The sequence below is a fragment of the Momordica charantia genome (assembly GCF_013281855.1).
Source record: "Momordica charantia cultivar OHB3-1 chromosome 9 unlocalized genomic scaffold, Mcharantia_2.0 BLBB01000009.1, whole genome shotgun sequence".
Classification (NCBI taxonomy): Eukaryota; Viridiplantae; Streptophyta; class Magnoliopsida; order Cucurbitales; family Cucurbitaceae; genus Momordica; species Momordica charantia.
This window is the reverse complement of record NW_028275167.1, coordinates 6,524,383-6,545,542: the sequence shown is the minus strand read 5'-3', so window position 1 is coordinate 6,545,542 and position 21,160 is coordinate 6,524,383. Positions and strand designations below refer to the sequence as shown.

Genomic DNA, 21,160 nt, shown 5'->3' with positions numbered 1-21,160 from the left:
GGTTTAGGGTTTAGTGTTTGATTTGTATTAGGGTTTAGGGTTAGGGTTTGATTTGTATTGGAGTTTTAGGGTTTAAGGTTTAGGGTTTAGGGTTTTAGAGTTTAGGGTTTCATTTGTATTAGGGTTTAGGGTTTAGGGTTTGATTTGTATTAGAGTTTTAGGGGTTCGTTAGGGTTAGGGTTTAAGGTTTAGTTTAGGGTTTAGGGTTTTAGAGTTTAGGGTTTAGGGTTGGGTTTAGGGTTTAGTATTTGATTTGTATTAGGGTTTAGGGTTTTAGAGTTTAGGATTTGAATTGTATTAGGGTTTAGGGTTAGGATTTTATTTGTATTGGAGTTTTAGGGTTTTAGAGTTTAGGGTTTGATTTGTATTAGGGTTTAGAGTTTAGGGTTGGGTTTAGGGTTTAGGGTTTGATTTATGTATTAGGGTTTAGGGTTGGTTTTAGGGTTGGGTTTAGGGTTTGATTTGTATTAGAGTTTTAGGGGTTCGTTAGGGTTTAATTTAGGATTTAGAGTTTAGGGTTTGATTTAGGGTTCAGGGTTTAGCCGTTAATAACCTTTAATAACTTTTTTTTTTGGTGTTTTATTCGCCTAAAATTCAAATATTTTCTAATTCCTATATCAATTTTGAATTTTCTCTCTAGGCTTCGTTTTGTTTGATGCGGAATAAAGAAAACCCCAGTGTCTACTCATTTTCGGCTGTGTCGAGAAATTTGGAGATAAAAAGGTGGTTCATTTATTGGTCGATCCATTGCGCCAAATTAGCATTTGAACAAGGATCCAAACCCTTTTTTTTAAATTTACAGATAGGTGAATTTTTTTCTTTATTTAGAGTTTGATTATAAAAATATATAATGAAACTACATTATTGGTTTCCTTTTCTTTATTTTGTTGACATGTAGTATATATTTTAACTTAATCATATTCCTTTAACAAAAATACAAAATTAATTTTTGTATTAGTATATATCTACATAAGTATTACTAATACTAATTTGTCAAAAATAACATGATTATTTATTTTTCTCGTATAATTTTTTTAGTTTAACAATATGGGTTGATGAGAATTCAAACTTGATTTTTTTGTCGACGATTTATGTCTTAATTAGTTGAGCTATAATCAAACTAGTTTGTTCTCGGAGGTTATCCGAACATATTCTTTTAGTATGTTATAGTTTTTTTAAGTTGTGCTAAATACATTTTAAACATAATATCGAACATGAAGGAAGCAAGGTATGAGAGAAAAGCATATTACCATCTTTCTAATGCAACAAGTGAGAAAGTTGTTTTTTTGCCTTTTTAGGAGTACGGTGTTGGAACGTTTTAATATTGAGTGTGTAACAAGTGAGAAAAGCATATTAACGTTTCTAAAACAACAGGAGGGATGGAGATCCAAACTCACGATATTTTAGTCAATGATATACTTTTTAATGCTACGGTTAGATTGGATTCATATATTTACATCTTTTTGCTATAAATTTATCACCATAAATCAATTAATAAGGTAATGTATAATAGATTTTGAAAAGTGATAAAAACAAAAAAGTTATACTTTCTCTCAAAAAAAAAAAAAAGTTATAAAGTAAACCATCATCCTTCTGTTTTTAGTATTATATATATATATATATATATATATATATATACCATTTTAAATACTACTTTAATTTAGTCCTTAAATACTTTATTTACTATTAGTAGTTTCAATTTTTGTTCCTTTTAATATTTATATTTTCGAAATGTTTGAGAGATATTTTGAAACTAAAGTATAATATAATATCTTTTATAAATTTCCGAAACTTCTAAAATCTTTAAAACCAAACATAATATTTCAAATATATATAATATCTTTAAAAAATCTGTAAATTTTTTTTTGTAACGGTATGAATTTATTTTTTTGTCTGCTCCAAAGTAAAAATACTTTTTTTTAGTTTTCAATATTTTGCTTAAATTTTATAAATGTTTTTAAAAGTAAATAAACTCACAAATTCATAAAAAACCTACGGCAAGTTTCACTATATATATTTTTTAATTTTCACTATTTTTTTCTCTTTTCATTTATCAAAACTCACAAACCAAAAAAGAAAAAAAATCAATTTCATAATCCACGTTAGTTCTAAAAAAACAATGAAATACACGTGCACTTTTGAACTTCAATTACTAAAAAAAATATGCAAAAACATGTCTCAAATAAAATTCATATTAAAAAATATTTCCATATATCAACAATCATATGTAATATTTTAAATATATATAATAAAATAATTAAAGATACCTGTGTTGTAGACAAAATCTCGCTCCAAATTTGCTACTTCTATTAAATTTGAACGGTTCCTACAACAAAAGAAAACTAAAAATTAAAAAAATTAACAATAAACTAAAATCCAAATACTTCAAAACTCACCCGTTTTTCCAATTTACTTTGAAAATGTCTTCAGTTTTTCAAAAATCCCCCCTAAAGCCATATAGGCTAAACTTTTTTCATTTCAACTTTTAAAGGTAGTAGACTATAGGAAGGAAACAAGGGAAAAAATCAGAAAAAGATAAAAGGTAAAAAAGAAAAAAAAAATCTTGATCCCATAATTAAGAATCTCATTTTGTTTGTTTGGATTCGATATAGATAAAAAGATCTTTCTATGTTATATTGGGAACATCTGCGACCTGAAACAAAAGCACTTATACCAAGTGAAGAAATGGATCGAATTTTTATATATACTTTTTTTGTCTCAATAAGAATTTTGTACCTTACTTTATTTACGTTATAATAAGAATTTTCATCTTATTTTATTTACTTATAATAAAAAAATGGAAGTATCAATTAGAATAATTAGACAGGTACTAAAGACCTTTGATAATAACATTTATGTTTCTCTTTATTAAGAAACATACGAGCCTGTTGGTAGAATTTCTCGTTTTCAATTTTATTAACAAACTTAAGCATTTGTCAACTATTTATGTTTCTTGTTTCTCATTCAAAATTGTACAAAAATTTTTGGAAACAACAAAAATAGAGGACAAGTTTAGTAACGTTCTCGTTTCTTGTTTCTCATTTCCAAATTTATTAAGATTCTTAAACATTTGATAGTTGTCTATGTTTCTTGTTTCTCATTTTTTTAGAAACTTTCAAAAAATTGTATAGAAATTTTGAAAACAAGAAATTACTATTGCTATGTCTCTATCTTTTGACCTCCTATATTCAATATTTCTTTGAAATTAGATTATATATTCATATAAATTAAGATCCCAAATTACTATGCAGGTAACATTTCTGTCATGTGAGCCCACTTAGTTCAGAGGTTCGATTTCGATAGTCAGTAGTTTGTCGGACAAATTGAGTTGTCGTGACAATACTCATCCGCATCTCCCTCTTAGGTCGACCAATCTTGTTGAGAGTCACCAAAGAAAAAGCTAAAGTCGGTAGTGGAGCACCTACATCGAGATTGGAAGTAATAGGGTTCTGGTGTTGTGGTTGACAAAAGGCCTATAGGTATAGCATAGCTATGTTTGTTTGTTACTTGAAAGCTTTTATTTCTGTGATGCGTAAGAAGATGCATGTTGGGCCGTGCAATCGAACTGTTTGGAAGGCATTTAGATGCGCAAATCCATCTAAAAAGCAACACAGAAATGGCCATTTTACTGTCTCAAATATTTCAGAACTACTCTGAGAGAGAGATGATGGAGATGGATGAATTGTTAGGAGATCTTTGGTGCGAGTGTTTTGAGTGTGGAGGCCAAGATAGATTCCCCACAAGCAGAATCCAACAATTTGGAATTCTTTTTTTATGGCATTTGGCAAGTGGGTTTCATTTGCAACACAACAATCCAAAACACCAATCATTGCGCCATTTTCAATGCCTTGGATTTGGGGCTTTACACATCTCATGCAAGCCAAGTTTTGTGTTTTGTTCGCTCACTTGTATTATAAGTCTCGGTTAAGTATATTTGAACGACTGCATCATCTGCCACAAAGTCCAATGATAGACAATAACTCCTCCAATAACAACACTTACTCCATATTTGTTGTACTAAAAAAAACACAAACCTATCAACTAACTCTTACTTCATTAAAATCAACAATCCCATCGTAAAACACATTATCATATCCAAGAATAACTTGTCACATTTACTTGTTACCGATCACCAATAGTTGTAACGATAATAATCACCAGAAAACTTATATAAATATTTTTAAAAAATAAAGCTATTCGTTCAAATTTTCATCTTCATTTTGTTTTTAACTCTGTGTAAGATAATTAATTAGCATGGATGATTGGGTCAGAAAAGGACACTCAGACACAGAAGCAAAAGCAAGTGCATGCTGTGCGTGCTTTTGCTAGATTTTGCAGTCTGTTTTCTGGATTCAAAAGGTATTGCAGATCTTAGAGTTGAAAAATTTTCAGATTTCATTACTTTTTATCAGAGCAAAGTGGAGAATCTAGAGGGCTCGATTGTAATAATAATAAAGCCCATTTAATAATCATTTCTTTTTTCTTTACGTTTTTAAATAAAATTATGCCTTATTCCTCGTAATTTTTTACTCACTTTCTTTAAAAACATATTTGAATTTTACCCCAATTTTGAAAACAAAAATAAAACTTTTTAGGTTACAGTGTAAGAATGGCATGATCCAACATTTCTAACCCAAATGATAACAACCCTCTCTCTCTCTCTCTATATATATATATATTTATCACATAATATATATTATATTACATTATATATATCATTTCTCCTGTAATCACTTTGATGGTAACCAATAATCTATCATATTTCTAACCGAAATTATCACAACCCAAAAAGACCGTAGAATATAACACATCAATTACTTAAAGACAGGAAAAGCTTGAATTCAATTAAACCTAGTTCCATTTAATCCAAAATTTGAATGGGGATGTTTACCAGTTTGGCCACGGTTGAAAAACGTTTAGAAGCATGGAATCGACGATGAGAATGACATGGAACTTGTGTAAGGAACATTGTGGGGAGGATAGGAACTTAAATTTCCAAAGAGGCAACGTCGAAACAATACAATCTTCAATGATTCATATATTCATACTTGCATATGTATTCCCCTAATAACTTTGATGGTAATTGGTAACCTATAGCATACCATATTATCCAGGACTGGAGATAAAAGAAGATGGAGAGTCATTCTTTCTTAAAATAAATAAATACGATGAAAAGAGAAACTTGAATTCGTAAATGAAGATTCAAAATGAGAAAGTTCGCGCTATTACTCACAACTTAAAATCTTTGTTGTCTTCCATGGAGTGGCAAAACCTCCTTCGAGATTAAGGTGGTCTATGAGCAAAATGGGAGAAATAAGGTCCTAACTTATTTGAATATTGTAAAAGAAAGCAACACCTAGTAAGAAAATTAAGCCTAATATTCGAATTGAGTATCGCTATCGCTCCTTGATCATCATTTTCTTTAAACGAAATAATCAAGTGAAAAAACATGTAAAGAATCATGAAGATCAAAAAATTCAATGATGAAGCAAAGAAAAAGATGGACAAACTATTGATGGCAGCAGCGGAGAAACCCAACATATGAAACAATCAAGGAGGGAGAACCTGGAGATGGAGACAAAGATCAGATAAGATAAAAGTAATCGATATAGTGTTCAAAATAATATAATTGAACTATACAAATTATTTTCTGACTAATAACCTTTAAACTCAAGAAAATGAAGATGAAGGAAATAATGAACATAATGGCAAGAAAGAGAAGATCGGAAATAGACAACCAAGCTCCAAGTGGTGTGGGGGATTCAAACTCAGACGTGTCAATTACCGTTGAGCGAAGCTCATGTTAGCAACATCTAAGCTCATATTAACAATTACGTTAACAAGAGATCGAATGAACCTGGACGAGCAGCTACGCAGCCACAGTGCAAAATGAGAGGCAGTTTAGCAAAAATAATTATAATAATAAAATTATAAAAAAAAAATTATTATACAATGAGAGAGCAGCATCGATAACTTCATTATTATAATTGCTTTAAAATATAACATCAGTATCAGTTACATGGAGAACTGGTAGCATCAACAAACTCCTTACCAGACACAGGACAGGCATCCCAAATCCTTTTCTTTGAATTCCTTCTGGTCCATTTCTATAAATATAAGTTAGACAAATAATTTGAAACAAATAACAAAGGCTGGAAGAATAGGATGTTCAGTACTAGACATCCAGGTTTGGTTCATACGAAATCTAAATCCCAACTCGAAATAAATAGCAAAATATTTTTCTACAAGTAACTAAAAATATTTCTATGTTACATCAAGGCGTAGAACTAAAAAAAATTAAGACAATATTATCGCAGTACTTAACCGCTACCAAGTAAGTTGATTCCTTGCAGCTAATTTGAGGTATTTTTCCTGGCAGCGTAAGCACGGCATGCAGCTAGTCCGATAACAGCCACAGCAGCTCCAACTGTAATTTGAAACAGAAGAGCAATCAGCGTGATGGTAGATCTAATACGTGTAATATCTAATATGTTTCTGTTCTTTCTCCTGTAAGGCGTTAGGGAATAAAAAAATTGAACCACAATACCTGAGACAAATATCAGAGAGCGGTTAAAAAGTTTGTTATACCGCTTACGGTTCCTCCCTCTCTCCGTTTCGGGAATGCTTGTATGAGGATGTTCTGCTGCACTTAGAATTTTATTGAACACTGTGCTACAGTCACCTGATTTTGAGCTCACAGGTATAGGTGCTTCTATTCCCAATCCCTGACAAACCTATAACATATGACTGAAATTAAACTAATATTCTATCGAGTGATGTACGGAATTCGTTGCTAACCCTCACTAACGTAAAACAAAGAAGTTGGAAGTGAAATTGTCTTTATCCATTCACATTTGGGAGCAGGTACTTAGAAATTAGAATAAAAACCATGCATGAAATTTTGAAATACGTGTATGAGAGCATGAGTGGTAAGTATACCCTCACTGAGTCTTGTACTGCAAGCGGAGAAGGATCGAGATCATCCTTGGCAGCAACAACAATGCAAGGAACTCCAAAGCCACTTTCTTCTCCCTTCCTCGCAACCTCTACAAGTAGTTCTCTTGATCTATTCCATGAATTTTCTTCTGAACTGGAAAGAGTAAATCAATATCGAAATGAAGCTTCATATTAGAGGAAGAAATATAATTCACACACAATAATCCACCTTGATAGTGAAGACTACATTCAGCAAGAACCAATTAGATCCACGCAAGCAGTTACTAATTTTAATATTAGCTTTTAGATTAATATTAGTCATCGTAATTTAGAAAACTATGTAAATGTGACATATCAAAGTATGCCTCAACTTACTAAACTCGTGTTTATAAATATCCTAGATCACGTACGTTTATGTGGACTACTCACAAAGCAAAATTCTTATTATAATAACATGTAGCACATTTAAGCATCAGAATCAGCCAATTTTCAACTTTTAAAGTTGCAGTTACCCTTAATGCAACAATAGAGAACTTTTGCATTTTTATCTATCGTGTTAGCAATGAAAATCTAGAAAAGATGACGTCACCTGTCATGGACGAAGACAGCAACATCACATCCTGCCAAACACTCTTGAGTTGAAAGAAATTTTTGAACACCATCTTCAGGTATCTCTCTCAATATAAGTGTCTTCTGACCTCCCTAATAATGTAAACAGCATAATAAACATGACCAAAAAGACAAATAAATCCAGATTTTAAGACTAAAAACTATAAGATAAAAGGTAAAGATGTAAAATTTTAATATCGTGCAAACACTGAACTCAATGCTTGTTTCAGCTGTGAAACTTATAGATATGAAGATCTGCTTTCATTTTTTCCTTTTGAGTGAGGATGAGAGAATAAGAGCACAAAAGTATATCAGATCAATCTTTAGTCACCTGAGCACTTTCGAGCATATTCATAACGTAATTATCTTCAGTTGTTGAGCTATAATTTTTTGAAAAAGGCCTGTAATAGGAGTTGGCAGCAGAGTAGGTTAATACTAAAACAGAATTAAGGAAAGAAAAAGTAAAAAGCAATTTGAAGATGGTAATACTGAAGATATTATAAAAGGTTGTTCAATAGAGCTGATGAGGCAAAGATATTAGTGAAATCATCACCAAGATGAGGTCAGCAAAGGAATGACACCTTCGAATTAAGGTATTCAGTAGAGCAGATTTTCCAGCCTTTTTAGGACCAAAAACAAAGCAGTGAAACACGTTTCTTTCTGTTTTTTGCTTTTTGCGATCTGTCAATCTTCTCCTAGTAACACGGAGTGCTGTAGCTGGATCACCACCATATCCAATGTATATTAAATTAGCCAAACTACGCGGAGGATCCAATATCGTCATTAGAGCCCACTGCAGTAACATAATGAAGTAACTGTTGTCAAATAGATCGATATTTTTTACGAGAAACAAAATATCATTTCATTGAATATTGAACAAGTTACAAGGGGAAGGATAACCTCTAGAAACTGCCGGGAGTTTTTTCATATCAGAAAGTATAATTTTATTGAAGGAATTAAATTACAAAAACATGGGGACAGACATCCAAAAACTCCAAACCAAGAAAGCTACAAAAAGGTTCCGGATAGAAACTTCCAGGAGTCATTTTAAAGAAAGATACTCTCCAGGAAGAATTGGAAAATAACTCTAAGAAGAGGCCACGAACAGAATAACATCCCACAAACTTTCCCATTCCCTTCCATGAAACGTCCTCTTGTTTCTGTCTAAAGCACTTCCCACAAAACGCTCACCTGACATTTGAAGCTTTGACCAAAAAGGAGGAACAGTAAGGCTTTGGTAATCTAAAAGCAAGGGCAGCCAAACACCAAAAAGGTTAAGCATGCAATTGTCAGGTGAATAAAAAGTGATCAGCATTCTTGCTACCATTTTTGGGAGGGAAACACCAACTCAAAGAAGAGCATTTAGGGATTCCAACTTCAAAATCTTCCACAAGTAGTCAAACCCCTCAAATACATTGTTCACAGATCAACTATAACATTTCAGCCCAAACTATAACATTATTATTTTTTTTTTATATCCGTATGTCAAACTATAACATTATATTTTTTTTTTTTTTGATAATAAACAATGAGAATTCATTCTTCAAGACGTGGAGCCCAAAAAAAAAGGCATACAACCTAGAGGCAGAGGGTCAAGGAGACCCCCTCCAAAGAACCTATACAATCAAAGTATTCCAACTCTGGAGAGTCAAAAGAAAACCGTAGTTACAAAAAACCTTCTTGTGGATCGAAGCCCACCAAGAAGCAGTGAGTTTAATATTCTCACAAAAAGCCTCTGGAGAAGCCTCTTTCTCGTCAAAAAGTCTGTAGTTCCGTTCCTTCCAAAGTAGCCAAAGGAGAGCTCTAGCGCCACAATTCCATAGAATATAAGATTTTCCTTTGAGCAGCAAACCACCAAAACCTTCCTCAATGAAGTCATCTATCTTCTTAGGGAGACAGAGAGCCAAATTTAGGTGTGAAGCCAGAAAATTCCAAGCCGATGTTGCAAAAGTACAATGTATGAAAAGATGATCCATCGTTTCTGCACTTCTAAAGCACAAGCCGCAAACTGAAGGTGAGAGATTCCAATGAGGAAGTTTCCTTTGGATTTTTTCTGCTGTGTTCGTTCCTCCATAAAAAAGAGTCCAAAGGAACACCTTCACTTTTTTAGGGATCTTGAAATTCCAAATAAAAGAAGCTGTGGCTGCCTTTAGTTTCGGTGAGGGGGTGGTAAGGGCCTCGAAAGCCGACTTCACCGTGAATTCCCCTTTTCTGTCTGCAGTCCAGAATAAAGAATCATTACCATGGCCTACCTCCATACCTTCAAGTTTTCCGATGAAAACCGCCCATCTGTCAAGCTCTCTTTCAAAAAAATTCCTTCTCATCCCTAAATCCCAAGTCAAGGACTCTGTATTCCAGCAGTTTGCTATAGTGAACTCTTTCTTATTTGAAATAGCATATAAGTCAGGGAAAGAGACAGACAATGGACAAGAGTCTATCCATGTGTCTTCCCAAAATCTTACCGCCGCCCCCGAATTCACTTTGAAAGAAATGAATCTGCCAAAATCTGGGAAAGATTTTTGTACCTCAATCCATGGACGGCCTATTGAAGAGTTTTTAGAAGACTTGGACCACCATCCAAGAGGCTCTTCCCCGTAAATAGCAACAATAATCTTTCTCCAAAAACTGTTTTTTTCATTTGCAAACCGCCATAACCATTTCATTAAAAGGGCTTTGTTCTTAAGAGCTAAGGAACCGACTCCCAATCCTCCCTTTTGTGAAGGTAATGCTGTCCAAGACCATTTTACAAGATTCCCAATCGGTCTATAATGACCTCCATTCCAAATAAAGTCCCGCATGAGTTTTTCCATTGCTTCAATCACAGATTTTGGAGCTCTCAAAATCGAAAAAAAAATATGTAGGGATACTATTCAAGACTGCTTGTGTAAGAGTAAGGCGTCCCCCTTTTGACAAGATCAAAGAGTTCCATTTTTCCAATCTTTTGTGCATTTTTTCCACCACTGATTCCCAAAATCTGTAATGTCGATGATTACCTCCAAGAGGAAAACCCAGATAAGTAAAGGGAAATGATTCTGTTTTGCATCCAAGGGTGTTTGCCCAGTGGTTAACTTCTGATTCGCTGCAATTTACCCCAATCACTGCCGATTTTGCTATATTTAACGAAAGACCCGACATGTGAAGGAAAATTTGGATGACTCCCCACCACTTTTCCATATTCTTCTGTGATAAAGGGCTGAAGATTAAGACATCGTCGGCATACTGAAGGTGGGTTACTTCTATGGCGTTTGTGCCTATAGAAAAACCTCTAAGAATCTGCCTTTCGTTACAAAAGTGAATCAGGCGGCTAAGAGCGTCACCCACTATGGTGAAGAGGAAGGGAGAGAGGGGATCTCCTTGCCGAAGCCCTCTTTTAGCCAAAATCTTCCCTTTTGGGCAGCCATTTATGATAACTGAAAAATTTGTAGAATACAGGCACCCGTGTATCCATTGTCTCCATCTTATGCTGAAACCTTTAGCATGTAGGGCAGCGTCTAAGAAGGACCAGTCCACTTTATCGTAGGCCTTCTCAAAGTCCAGCTTTAAAAGGAGACCTTTCTTTTTTCCCTTCCTCCAGTAGCTAACAGCTTCTGAAGCCACTAGAATAGCATCGAGAATCTGACGCCCTTCAACAAAAGCTGCCTGAGCGTCATGGATTATGTAAGGGAGCACATTTTTTAATCTACTAGCTAGAACTTTTGCTATGATTTTGTAAAGAGATGTTACCAAACTTATGGGACGGAAGTCTTTGACTGAAGTAGGATGAGTCTTTTTAGGGATAAGACAAATATAAGTTTCATTTGTTCTTCTGTTGACTATCCCCTTCTCAAAAAAATCCTGGAACACTCTCTCCAAATCTGTCTTGAAAGTATTCCAAGCTTTTTTCATGAACTCGTTACTCATCCCATCTGGCCCCGGAGACTTGAGGGTACCCAAATCTGTCACTGCCTTTTTGATTTCTTCTACTTTAAAGGGAGCCTCGAGCTGCTGTCTATGAACTTCCTGTAAAGGGGACCAATCCAAATTCTCAATCATATAGCATCTAGCTGTTGTAGTGGTGTATAAGGCCTCAAAATAATTAAGGATTTCTTTCTCTATGTCTTCCCCAGAGGTAAGTGAGACTCCTTGATCAGAGATTATTTCTCTAATACAATTGCGGTTCTTCTTGTGTGAAGTCCACCGATGAAAAAAGTGGGAATTTTCGTCCCCTTCCTCAAGCCATCTTAATTTCCCTTTCTGCATCCATATTCGTTGTTCGTCTATCACAAGATCTGTAAGCTGGACCTTCATTTGATTCTTTTTTCAATTTCCTCTGCTGTAAGAGTTTGTAATTCTTCTTTCTTATCCAGATCATTGATAATTCTCACCACCTCTGTCTTTTGATTTCCAATGTGTCCGAAGACCTCCTTGTTCCATTTGATAAGGAGTCCCTTAAGGCCTTTGAGTTTCTCCATGAAGCCATATCCAGGCCAATCCCTCAGACGGCAATCCTTCCACCATTTGTCTACCATGGGAAGCCATTGAGGAGAATCGAGCCAGGCGTTTTCAAAGCGAAAAGGGATAGGACCCCACTTAATTGTCTCGGATGCAAGCTGAATAGGGAAGTGATCTGAAGTTGTGCGGAAAAGCCTAGACGCTCGTTGATCTTCAAAAACAATCAGTCATTCTTTAGAGACAAGGAATTTGTCTAACTTGGAAAGAGTTGGTGAATCCCTCGTATTAGACCAAGTAAAAGAACCATTGTCCAAAGGAAGATCAGCCAGGTTCATGGCTTCAATGAGATCATTGAACTCTTTCATACTCCGAGTTATACGCCCCTTATTCGTACTCTGTTTTTCAGAAAGCCATCTGGCCACATTAAAATCTCCTCCTGTACACCAAGCACCTTGACATCTATTTTTGAAGACTGTTCAGCTCCCTCCAGAAATCTGTTCTACCTCTAGAAGAAGAAGAAGGGCCATAAACCCCTGTAAACCAACCCTCCCTGCCATCGAAAAGACAAAACTGTACCGTGATAGAGAAAGAGCCCATAAACGGGTTTGAGATTTTAATCTTCTGTTCATTCCACAAGACTAGAATACCCCCTGCTGTGTTATCTGCATCTAGGGAAATCCAGCCCACATGTCTAGAGCTCCAAAGAGATCTAACGAAGCTCCGATCAATAGAGCTTTTCTTTGTCTCCTGCAAGCAAATCAAATCCGGGTCAGATTTAAGAATAAGGTCCTTTACTAAGGCACGTTTAGAGGCCGCGCCTAAGCCTCTCACATTCCAGGAGATGAGCTTCATTTAGAAACCGAAGGCCCAACTTCTACATCCTTCTTTATTATCTTGGCTTCGTTCTCCCATGTAGCAAGCAGATTCCTAACCTCTCTACTCTCTGAGGGATTTGTCTTTCCTCCTGGTCTGCCTTTTTTAGGAATCGGTCTGATGTAAAGATTGTTTTCCCACAACTCCATCACCATATTTTTTGTAAAAGAGAAGACTTTTGGAGGAGGGTGCTCTTGATCCTCTGTATTTTCTCCTTCCCTCAGATCCGGTAGCTGACAATCTAGAGGCTCCATCTCGACTATCGCGATTTCTGTTCCCTGTTCTTCAAAAATCATATGAGTCTCTTCTTCTACCAAATGTTCAAAACAGCTTTGGTAGCCCACTGGAATCTCTGTGGATGGGTTCACTAACATGGGACTTTCTTGTCGTGGGGTTTCCTCACTGGACCATGAGGATTCTGAAGAGACCTCTAACTGTATTCCTTTTTTCTTCTCATTTTCTGCAATTTCTTTTTCTCTTTCCTTCCTTCTTTTCTCCCGTCTTTCTTCTTCTGTAGTAAAAACTACCCCTGTTTTGAAATTTGGAGAGTCTTTTTGTCCTTTTCTAAAAACAACTTTTCTAGGGTTTTGAGCAAGGTTTGTGTCATTTGAAGTTTTGCTCTTTTTAACAACCCCCCCATTTATGAAAGGGACTTTTGTCTTTTGCGTGTGGGTTTCAACATTTCCTAAAGTGGGTTCTGAAAATCTGTACTCTTCAATGGGGCCCATTTGACTTCTAGCCTTTTTAAAATCTCTCCCTTCATTTGTCCCTGTCAAAGGGTGACCCGAGATTACAGGAACTGTCACCGTTGGGGAAATGTATGTGGTTGCCCTTGTTTGTCTCAGAGCTGCCATATCAAACTCTAAAGGGGAAAAGACTTTGACTGCTGGGTAAAAGAAGCCGTCCTCTATCCTCCAAAGATCCACTGGACAAAGATCTGTCCTTCCCTCCGATCCGCCGTGGAAACGTGATGCTGCTTCCGGCGAAAAACTTCCGTGGACTTTAGCTTCTTTACCGATCAGCAGCTTCACATCCTCGAAGGTCGCCACTTGGGCTATGAAAGTGGTGTCTGCGTCTTGAATCTTGATCCCCGCCGGAATGAAGCCGCAGTAGTTTCCTTTAACTCTAATAGTTAAATCCATACATTCTATTCTCGCCGCGTTCTCATCTGCAAAATCAATAAAACCTCCGAAGATGTCACCTATCTTGCGGAAAAGATCCTCGCTCCATAAGTGCAACGGAACATTTCTGAGCTTCAGCCATCCTCCATAAAAAGGAACCACTGAGTTAAATCCATGTCTTTCTTTATTCCATTTTTCCACTTTCAAAGTGAGGGCGCCGAAAGTAACCCAGCCTCTATTCATGCTAAAAAGCCGAGCTAAATCTTCATCTGGGCATTTAAGGATAGCCTTATCCGGTTGGAAAGCATTGAGAATAAGCTTTTTCTGAAGTTGATTCTCTAAAGTAGTCAATATATTCCCCCAGTCGTCGTGGAAGTCTCTCCTAGTGATAACAAGAGTCTGGTTCCAATCTACCGGCCTGATTTCTTTTTTCTGAATTTGTACCTCTACTTTCTTCCGTGTAGGCGAAGAGCTCTTTAGCGCAGCTGCATAGGATTTGTCCACCGATGTTCTGGTGTAGTTCTTTGCAGAACCTGATGATTCAAAACCATTAAGGAAGTCTAGAAGAAGTTGCTTAAAAGAATTCCAGCCTTTGTATTCCTCGCTGGCCGGAACTACAATGTTTTTCTTCCCCCCTGAGTTTTGCACCTTGGTTAACTCAATGAAGCTCTCGCGCTTATTTGTGGTTTTTAGAATCCACACAAAACCATTCTCACAAGGTGTTTTCCGGAAGAATTTTTGATTTTGGGGGGAAAGGAGAAGGTCTGTGACCATATCTATCACCCATACTATAATCACCTCTTCGAATGAAATACTAAACCTCCTTTGTAGATGTTGTTCTTCGATCTGGACGACTCTTCCCTTATACCTTGGGTCAAAAGTGCAAGAGAAAGATTTGTTTTCAATCTTAGTGGTTAGTCTCCGTGAAGCCATGAAGGAGATAAACGGAAGCCCAGCGACGAGGTCAGGTGAGACATCTTTCAGAAGGATGGTAGGGAGGAAGAGAGAGAACGGAGAGAGAGGGTGTAGACATCTTCTTTTTCCTCTTTGTTCCTTTTCATTATCTTAATGAGAATTTCGTATCTTGTTCAAAAAAAAAAAAAAGAAAAACTATAACATTATATACGATTCTGTATTTTATAATGACTATTAATATTATTTACTTTTAACTTCCAAAAATTGTTCAAGTTTAATTTAGAGAATAATGCCTTCGAACTGTAATGGAGGGTCCTTTTCCACAGGCATTAATCTCAAAGAAGATCTTTCAAACTGTCTCTAATTACATTATTAGTCTTCTTGGCAACAGAGCAAGGGAGAATAAAGAATTTAAAGGAATAAGCTGGGAGAATTGCTTTAGTATGAGCGAGGCTATCAGTCTATTTTTAGAGAACATAGATTTCTTCAGTTTACTAAGCATGCTAGAAATCTTATCCACCAGGCCACTGAAACTCCTTGCTTTCTGGGCAACCTTAATGAGGATACAGATATTCGAGAGACACACTCCCCCACCCTACAACTATACTCTTTCGACATCACTTTAACGAAAAAAGGATCAGCATTAGTGCGAACAACCAACAAATTAGGAAGAATCATAGAGACTATATAAGAGCTCAAAAATTCTAACCAAGTTGTGAGAATAAGTTAACAGCTTTAATTTTATCGGTGGATGAGGAAAAATAAGGTGTTGCCGGCAAACTTTAAGTAGTTTAGAGGAATAGCATCATTGCAAACCTAAACGCCTTCAGTGAGACCCTCTGGCTTCCAGTAGCCTACTGAAGACACCATACCAGCGAATAGCACAAAGAGGTGGGGGGAAGTAAAACCCATGCCTCACTTGCCTCTACTGAATTATCTTCCTTCTAGGTCTCCATGAATATAGAAAAATTTTGGTTCAACGCAGCGGGGCATAGAAAGTCATATATTCTTTTTTCGACAAGATACGAACTTTTCATTGAAGATATGAAAAGGAACAAAATTGTTCAAAGATACAAACTCCCAATGGAGTGAGATAGAAAGGAAAAGAGAAAATAAGTAAGTAAAGAAAGAAGTAAAAGACGGCAAAAAATAAAAGAACAAAAGAATAATTACAACTTTCAAATTTATAGAGTCATATATTAAAGCATTCCTCAAAATTTAGAGAGAAAATGGAAAGAAAAAAAATCCAACCTTAACAATACAGTTTGCTTCGAACTTACAAACATACCTCCAGGTTTCCAAAGTTGCAACACTCTTACCAGCGTTTACATACCGACAGAACTCATATTCACATAAACATATAGGAACAGTTAATGTAGCAAAAATAGCTTCCAGTAACATACCTGCGATAGAAACCCATCGAGAGTTAAATTCCCAAGAGCAGTTCTCTCTGCAGAATCCTTGTAAGGAGGCTCATCCCAAGGACTGATTTAAACAAGCAAAGCAAACGTAAAAAAAATTGAAACGTGAAAATATTAGTATGAGCAGTTAAATATTACTAATATCTACACAAATTAGTGAAATAACTTTTTTAAATGGAATTATACCCATAAGATTCATAAGCAACAAAGTTTTTTTAATAATAATTAATTAGTTTGACTATATTTTGTAATAACCTTAAAAAAAAAATAGAACTGTTTAATTCCAAGATAGAACGAAATTTTTTTTAGAATTTAAAATTTAAAATAAAAGTTATGATTCAATCGCATGCTATGAGTCTATGACCATGTTGGATCTGCACAAAATTGAAGTTGAATGGAGGACATGTCAATTACTTAATAGAAGCAATAGAATGCGTAACATTGAAATGGATGATATGTAACATAAGAAAAGGTTTCTAAAGTAACAAATTTTACCTTTCTGGAGCAGTACTGAATAGTTCCTCAAGCTCTATTGGACGCAGAGCTCCATCCTAGAAATCCCAAGCAAATGCATTTTGAGATTCAGATAAAGTAGGTTAACACTGTTAAACAGCCTTAACTATCATATACCACTACAGTAGAAACAAATTCATGATGCAAGAATATCTCAAGGTAGGCAAATACTCACGTTATCTGTGTCGAGCAATTGGAATACACTACGCAAGAAATCCAAAGCTTCATTTGACAGCTCCATGCTCTAACAATAACATCCAGTAAGTATTTTTATACACAAACATCTGTTGAATAGATTGTAGCGGAGGAAAAAATCATTATTCACGGTAGATACAACTGGAAAATTCAAACGTGAAAAGCAATCCTATTGATGGATCCTGTTTTTCTAATTATAACCTACTTAACATTAGTCGTTGTTCATCTATTTGTTTGTTTTAATAGAAATAACACTTTTTAAAAAGAAACTACCACTTCGTTGAAAATATTGAGCAGAACTTAGAGAGATAAAAGCAAAAAGGCAAACAAGAAGCAACCCCAGTCCATGTTAGTGATGAACGTAGAGTAATTACAAAAATCCTCACATACGGCACTCCAACTAGAGGCCTTATTAAGAGACATAAAGGCAGAAATGGGGCTGCTTGAGGAGAGAAACAACCTCTCAAAAAGAAAAATGGAAAAGTTCGCCTCTAAAAGACCCACCCAAAAGGCACAACAGGAGGCCTACAGCCAAAGGATCACGGTACAACTACCCCACATTACCATAAATTGTCAAAAAGAAAAAATGAAAATCTATAAATTCTAAGGACAGGGACCCCAAAGATGTATTACAACCCACACCTCCCCACTCCCCACTCCCCAAGAAATTTACATTTAAAAATCCCTTTGTTGAGATGTAGCCAACTCTGTGGTTTCATGTACAAGACTTTTGGAGAACATAAAAAGAAATCTAATAAGGATCAAAGTTTTTTTTTTTTTATGGGAGAATAAACCAAATTGATTCATAAAATTATAAAAGATGGAGGAGGAGAGACCAAACCCAAAGGAAGTTACCAAAAAAACTCTTCCTTGGCATGCAAGCGGTACTAGAAAGAAACCATAGTAGCATAAAGATAGTGGGGTTGAGCTTATTAAGAAGAAGAGCATGGTCAGTCAAATGGTATGCAAATGAATCCATCCGCCACCAAGTGCTGGAGATTTGGCCTTTCATCTAGAATAATAAACCAATTTTCATCTTTAAAAAGGGTGATGGGTCGAAGAAAATGGAAACTACCTGATCAGGAGCTTGCTTAGATGGAACTGGAAGATAATCTCCACTCAAATTTAAATCATCATCATATCCAAATTTCCTTAACACTGCCCAAGTAGTCTCAAGGCGGCCTTTTTCTATGAATAAAGCATGAAGGAATAGGAACCCAGGAAGCGTAAGACCACGATCATTGACTCCACTTGGTAAATTCTCTTGAACAATTCTTTTGACTCCCACTATTTCAGCAGGCTGCAATGGAGCATTGAAGCACTTAACCTGTTTAATAGTCGAAAGATGTTAGGCTCAAAGGAAGAGGGAGAAAGTGCAAAGTATCGGACTTTTTCCTCTGGGGGGAGGGAGAGAGAGAAGAGAATGTGACCTGAAATTCATTCAGCTCTGAATCACTGAGGGCACCATCCATGTCACGATCACAAAGAGTAAATATCCTTCTCAAAGCATTTTTACATCGAGGTTTCAAGCTCTGTCTTTCTAGATCAAACAATGGTGCTGTTGGATGAAGCACTGCCCTTTGAGCATAATAAAAAACTTCAGGCACCTGTGGACAATTAGTTTAGAGTTTTAAGATTCAAATTCACCAGGATCAAACCTGAGATGCACAGTATGGCTTTTAATTGACAGAGAAAGTTAAGTGGCACTATGACATTTAAAATAAAAATAAAAAAGAAACAAACTTTTCATCGATAGAAAAATATTGAAGGATACAACTCCCAATGGTAATAAAAAGAAAACCAAACAACCAAATAAAGTGACGAGCTAAAAAGAAAACGTTGAAGGAGCCTAAGAAGATCTGGACGAGCCAACGAGCCAAAGCAACCAAAACCACTCCCACCAAGCTGCAACAGGCTATTGCCTGGAAGAAAATAAGATCTAGAAACCTTTGATGAAAATAGAAAAAAATCATAGAAAATGCCCAACTTCAATATGCAAGAGCACTCTTATTGAAAGAAACTGTCAAATAAAAGCTTTCTAAACCGAAAAGTGCTCAAAAGGCAAAGAGAAACATTAAATTTCCCAACCAAAACCTTCTCATTCGTACCATGATACCAACCTTATTGATGACTCAAACAAATGGACTGCAAGTACACTACCCATCCATTATCTCAACCAGACACAAATCTTTTATTGATAACTCAACTCAAAACTCTTCGATCGTTTTAACTCGTGATAAAGTAGATAAGGATAACACTGGAAACCATGAGAAGTGTGATTGGTAAGATCCTTTGCTTTTCTTTCATTAAAAAAATTCTTTGAATTTTTTATATTTGAACTATATTCCATAAAGTTGGACATGTGACATGACCAGTATATCAAATTGTGTTCCAGCTATAAATGGAATAATAGAAGAACACATTCCATCAACTTCACTACACAGTGATAGCATTAAGGTGCAACTTACTGCTACAAAAGAATTCATGGTGGTTAAATCTAATAACTACAATAAAAACTACAGATGAGTGTGTAAGTTACTGAAGAGTGTGTAAGTTACTGAAGCTCACTTCTCAACTAAACACTAAATGAGTCAAGTAAACAAAAGAAGAAAGGTCGAAGCATAATGAACAAGTAAACTATACAAAAGAAAGGCATATCAAATACCTGAAGTAGCGTAGCTGCAGAGCACTCTATGCAAGTTTCAATCTCCCTGAACTGTTTCATAATCGGTGCAACGATATCCTCCATGCTCATTGGCCGATGTTCGTCTCGCAAATCTAGCTTGCAGCCAACCAGAATAACCGGTGCCTTCACCTATCCACTCCAATGCCGCAATCAAAGAGATAGACGTATTAGATGGTGACAAAGAAAAAACAGCAGTAAAGGAGAGTCCATAAGCTATTTATACCGCATACCTCCAACCGACGCAGTTCATTGAGCCAGTATGTGGTCAGACGGCTAAGTGTCATCGGTTGATCACATGCATACGTCAATAACACTGCATCCGCACGCTTCAATTCCTCATTGAGCTTAGATTTGTTATCCGTGCTAATTATAGACAGATTATAAGTAATGGATACAAAATGAAATCGCAGTAAAAAGAGGAGTCGCTACGTGCAGGAGAATAAAATAGGATAAACACTAGTCACTAGCACTTCCTATAACTGAAAAACGTCAATAATCCATATCAAATACGACATTCGAATCACTCGGAAATCACAGATGCAACAATCTTTTTCCATTGAACCGTTGGATGAAAATTTTAAGGAAAGAAAAAATTAAGTCACGTTAAACACTAACACTTCCTAAAACTTAAACTATAAAAAAATCCATATCGAATGACAGCATCACTCAGAAATCACATTTACACAAATACTTTTCATTGAACCATTGAATGAAAAAATTTAGGAAAAATAAATGAACACAAAAACTTCCTAAAACTGAAGAACACAAACGAATCCTTATCAAATATAACATTCGAATCACTCAGAAATCACAGGAACACGAATACTAACAGTGTCCTACCTGGAAGAGGAATCTATGATGGTGAGTGGGACGCCGTCGGGGTAGAAATCGGCGGGAAGATGAGTCGGAGGAAGCACGGAGGGAACGTTGTCGGGGAATGATTCGGTGGCGGCGGCAGCTATCAAACTGGATTTTCCGGTGCCTCGATCGCCGGCGACCACGATTCGAACGCTAGTGCGGACGCCGGTCGTCATTGGAACAGCGAAAAACAGAGAGAGAGAGAGAGGAATTTTATTGCGCGAAAATTCGCAAATGAGCTGTGTGTAGCAGGCATTATAATTGGCATTTTAAATTTCACTCTAATTAAGTTCCTTAATGCTAATAATTTTAAAAAGCAAAAATAAAATAAAATTAACAATTTTTACCGCCAAATAATTTTTACTCTAAATTTTCAATATCGTGGAATTGAATTTAAACTTTGATACGTTGTAAATTTTAACTAAAACTTGAATGACAGCAATTTTTACCTTTTGATGCGATTTTGTCTGGAGAATCATGCGAAAAATGGTGAGTTTTAACCGATTTATTCAATGATGTTGTACATCTATCAAATTTAATTTTAGGCAAAACTTGGTTTTTATTTTAAATCTGTGGAAATCGAAAAGTTTATAAGTCTAAGG

The 21,160-nt window shown here is 35.8% G+C and overlaps 1 protein-coding gene across 1 annotated transcript; it reads right to left on the bottom strand.

The window, feature by feature from the left end:
• Nucleotides 1–5,966: 5,966 nt before the first annotated feature.
• LOC111018454 (mitochondrial Rho GTPase 2) lies at nt 5,967–20,806 on the bottom strand. The gene is made up of 14 exons (XM_088117575.1): nt 20,541–20,806; nt 19,931–20,063; nt 19,680–19,829; nt 18,445–18,621; nt 18,090–18,341; nt 16,995–17,063; nt 16,802–16,857; nt 16,289–16,370; nt 8,127–8,338; nt 7,877–7,946; nt 7,526–7,638; nt 6,940–7,090; nt 6,548–6,734; nt 5,967–6,427 (listed from the first exon to the last, which is right to left on the bottom strand). Exons 1-14 carry the CDS (start codon nt 20,732–20,734, stop codon nt 6,354–6,356), a joined length of 1,920 nt encoding a protein of 639 aa, XP_087973701.1. The 5' UTR covers nt 20,735–20,806; the 3' UTR covers nt 5,967–6,353.
• Between the last annotated feature and the right edge of the window lie 354 nt (nt 20,807–21,160).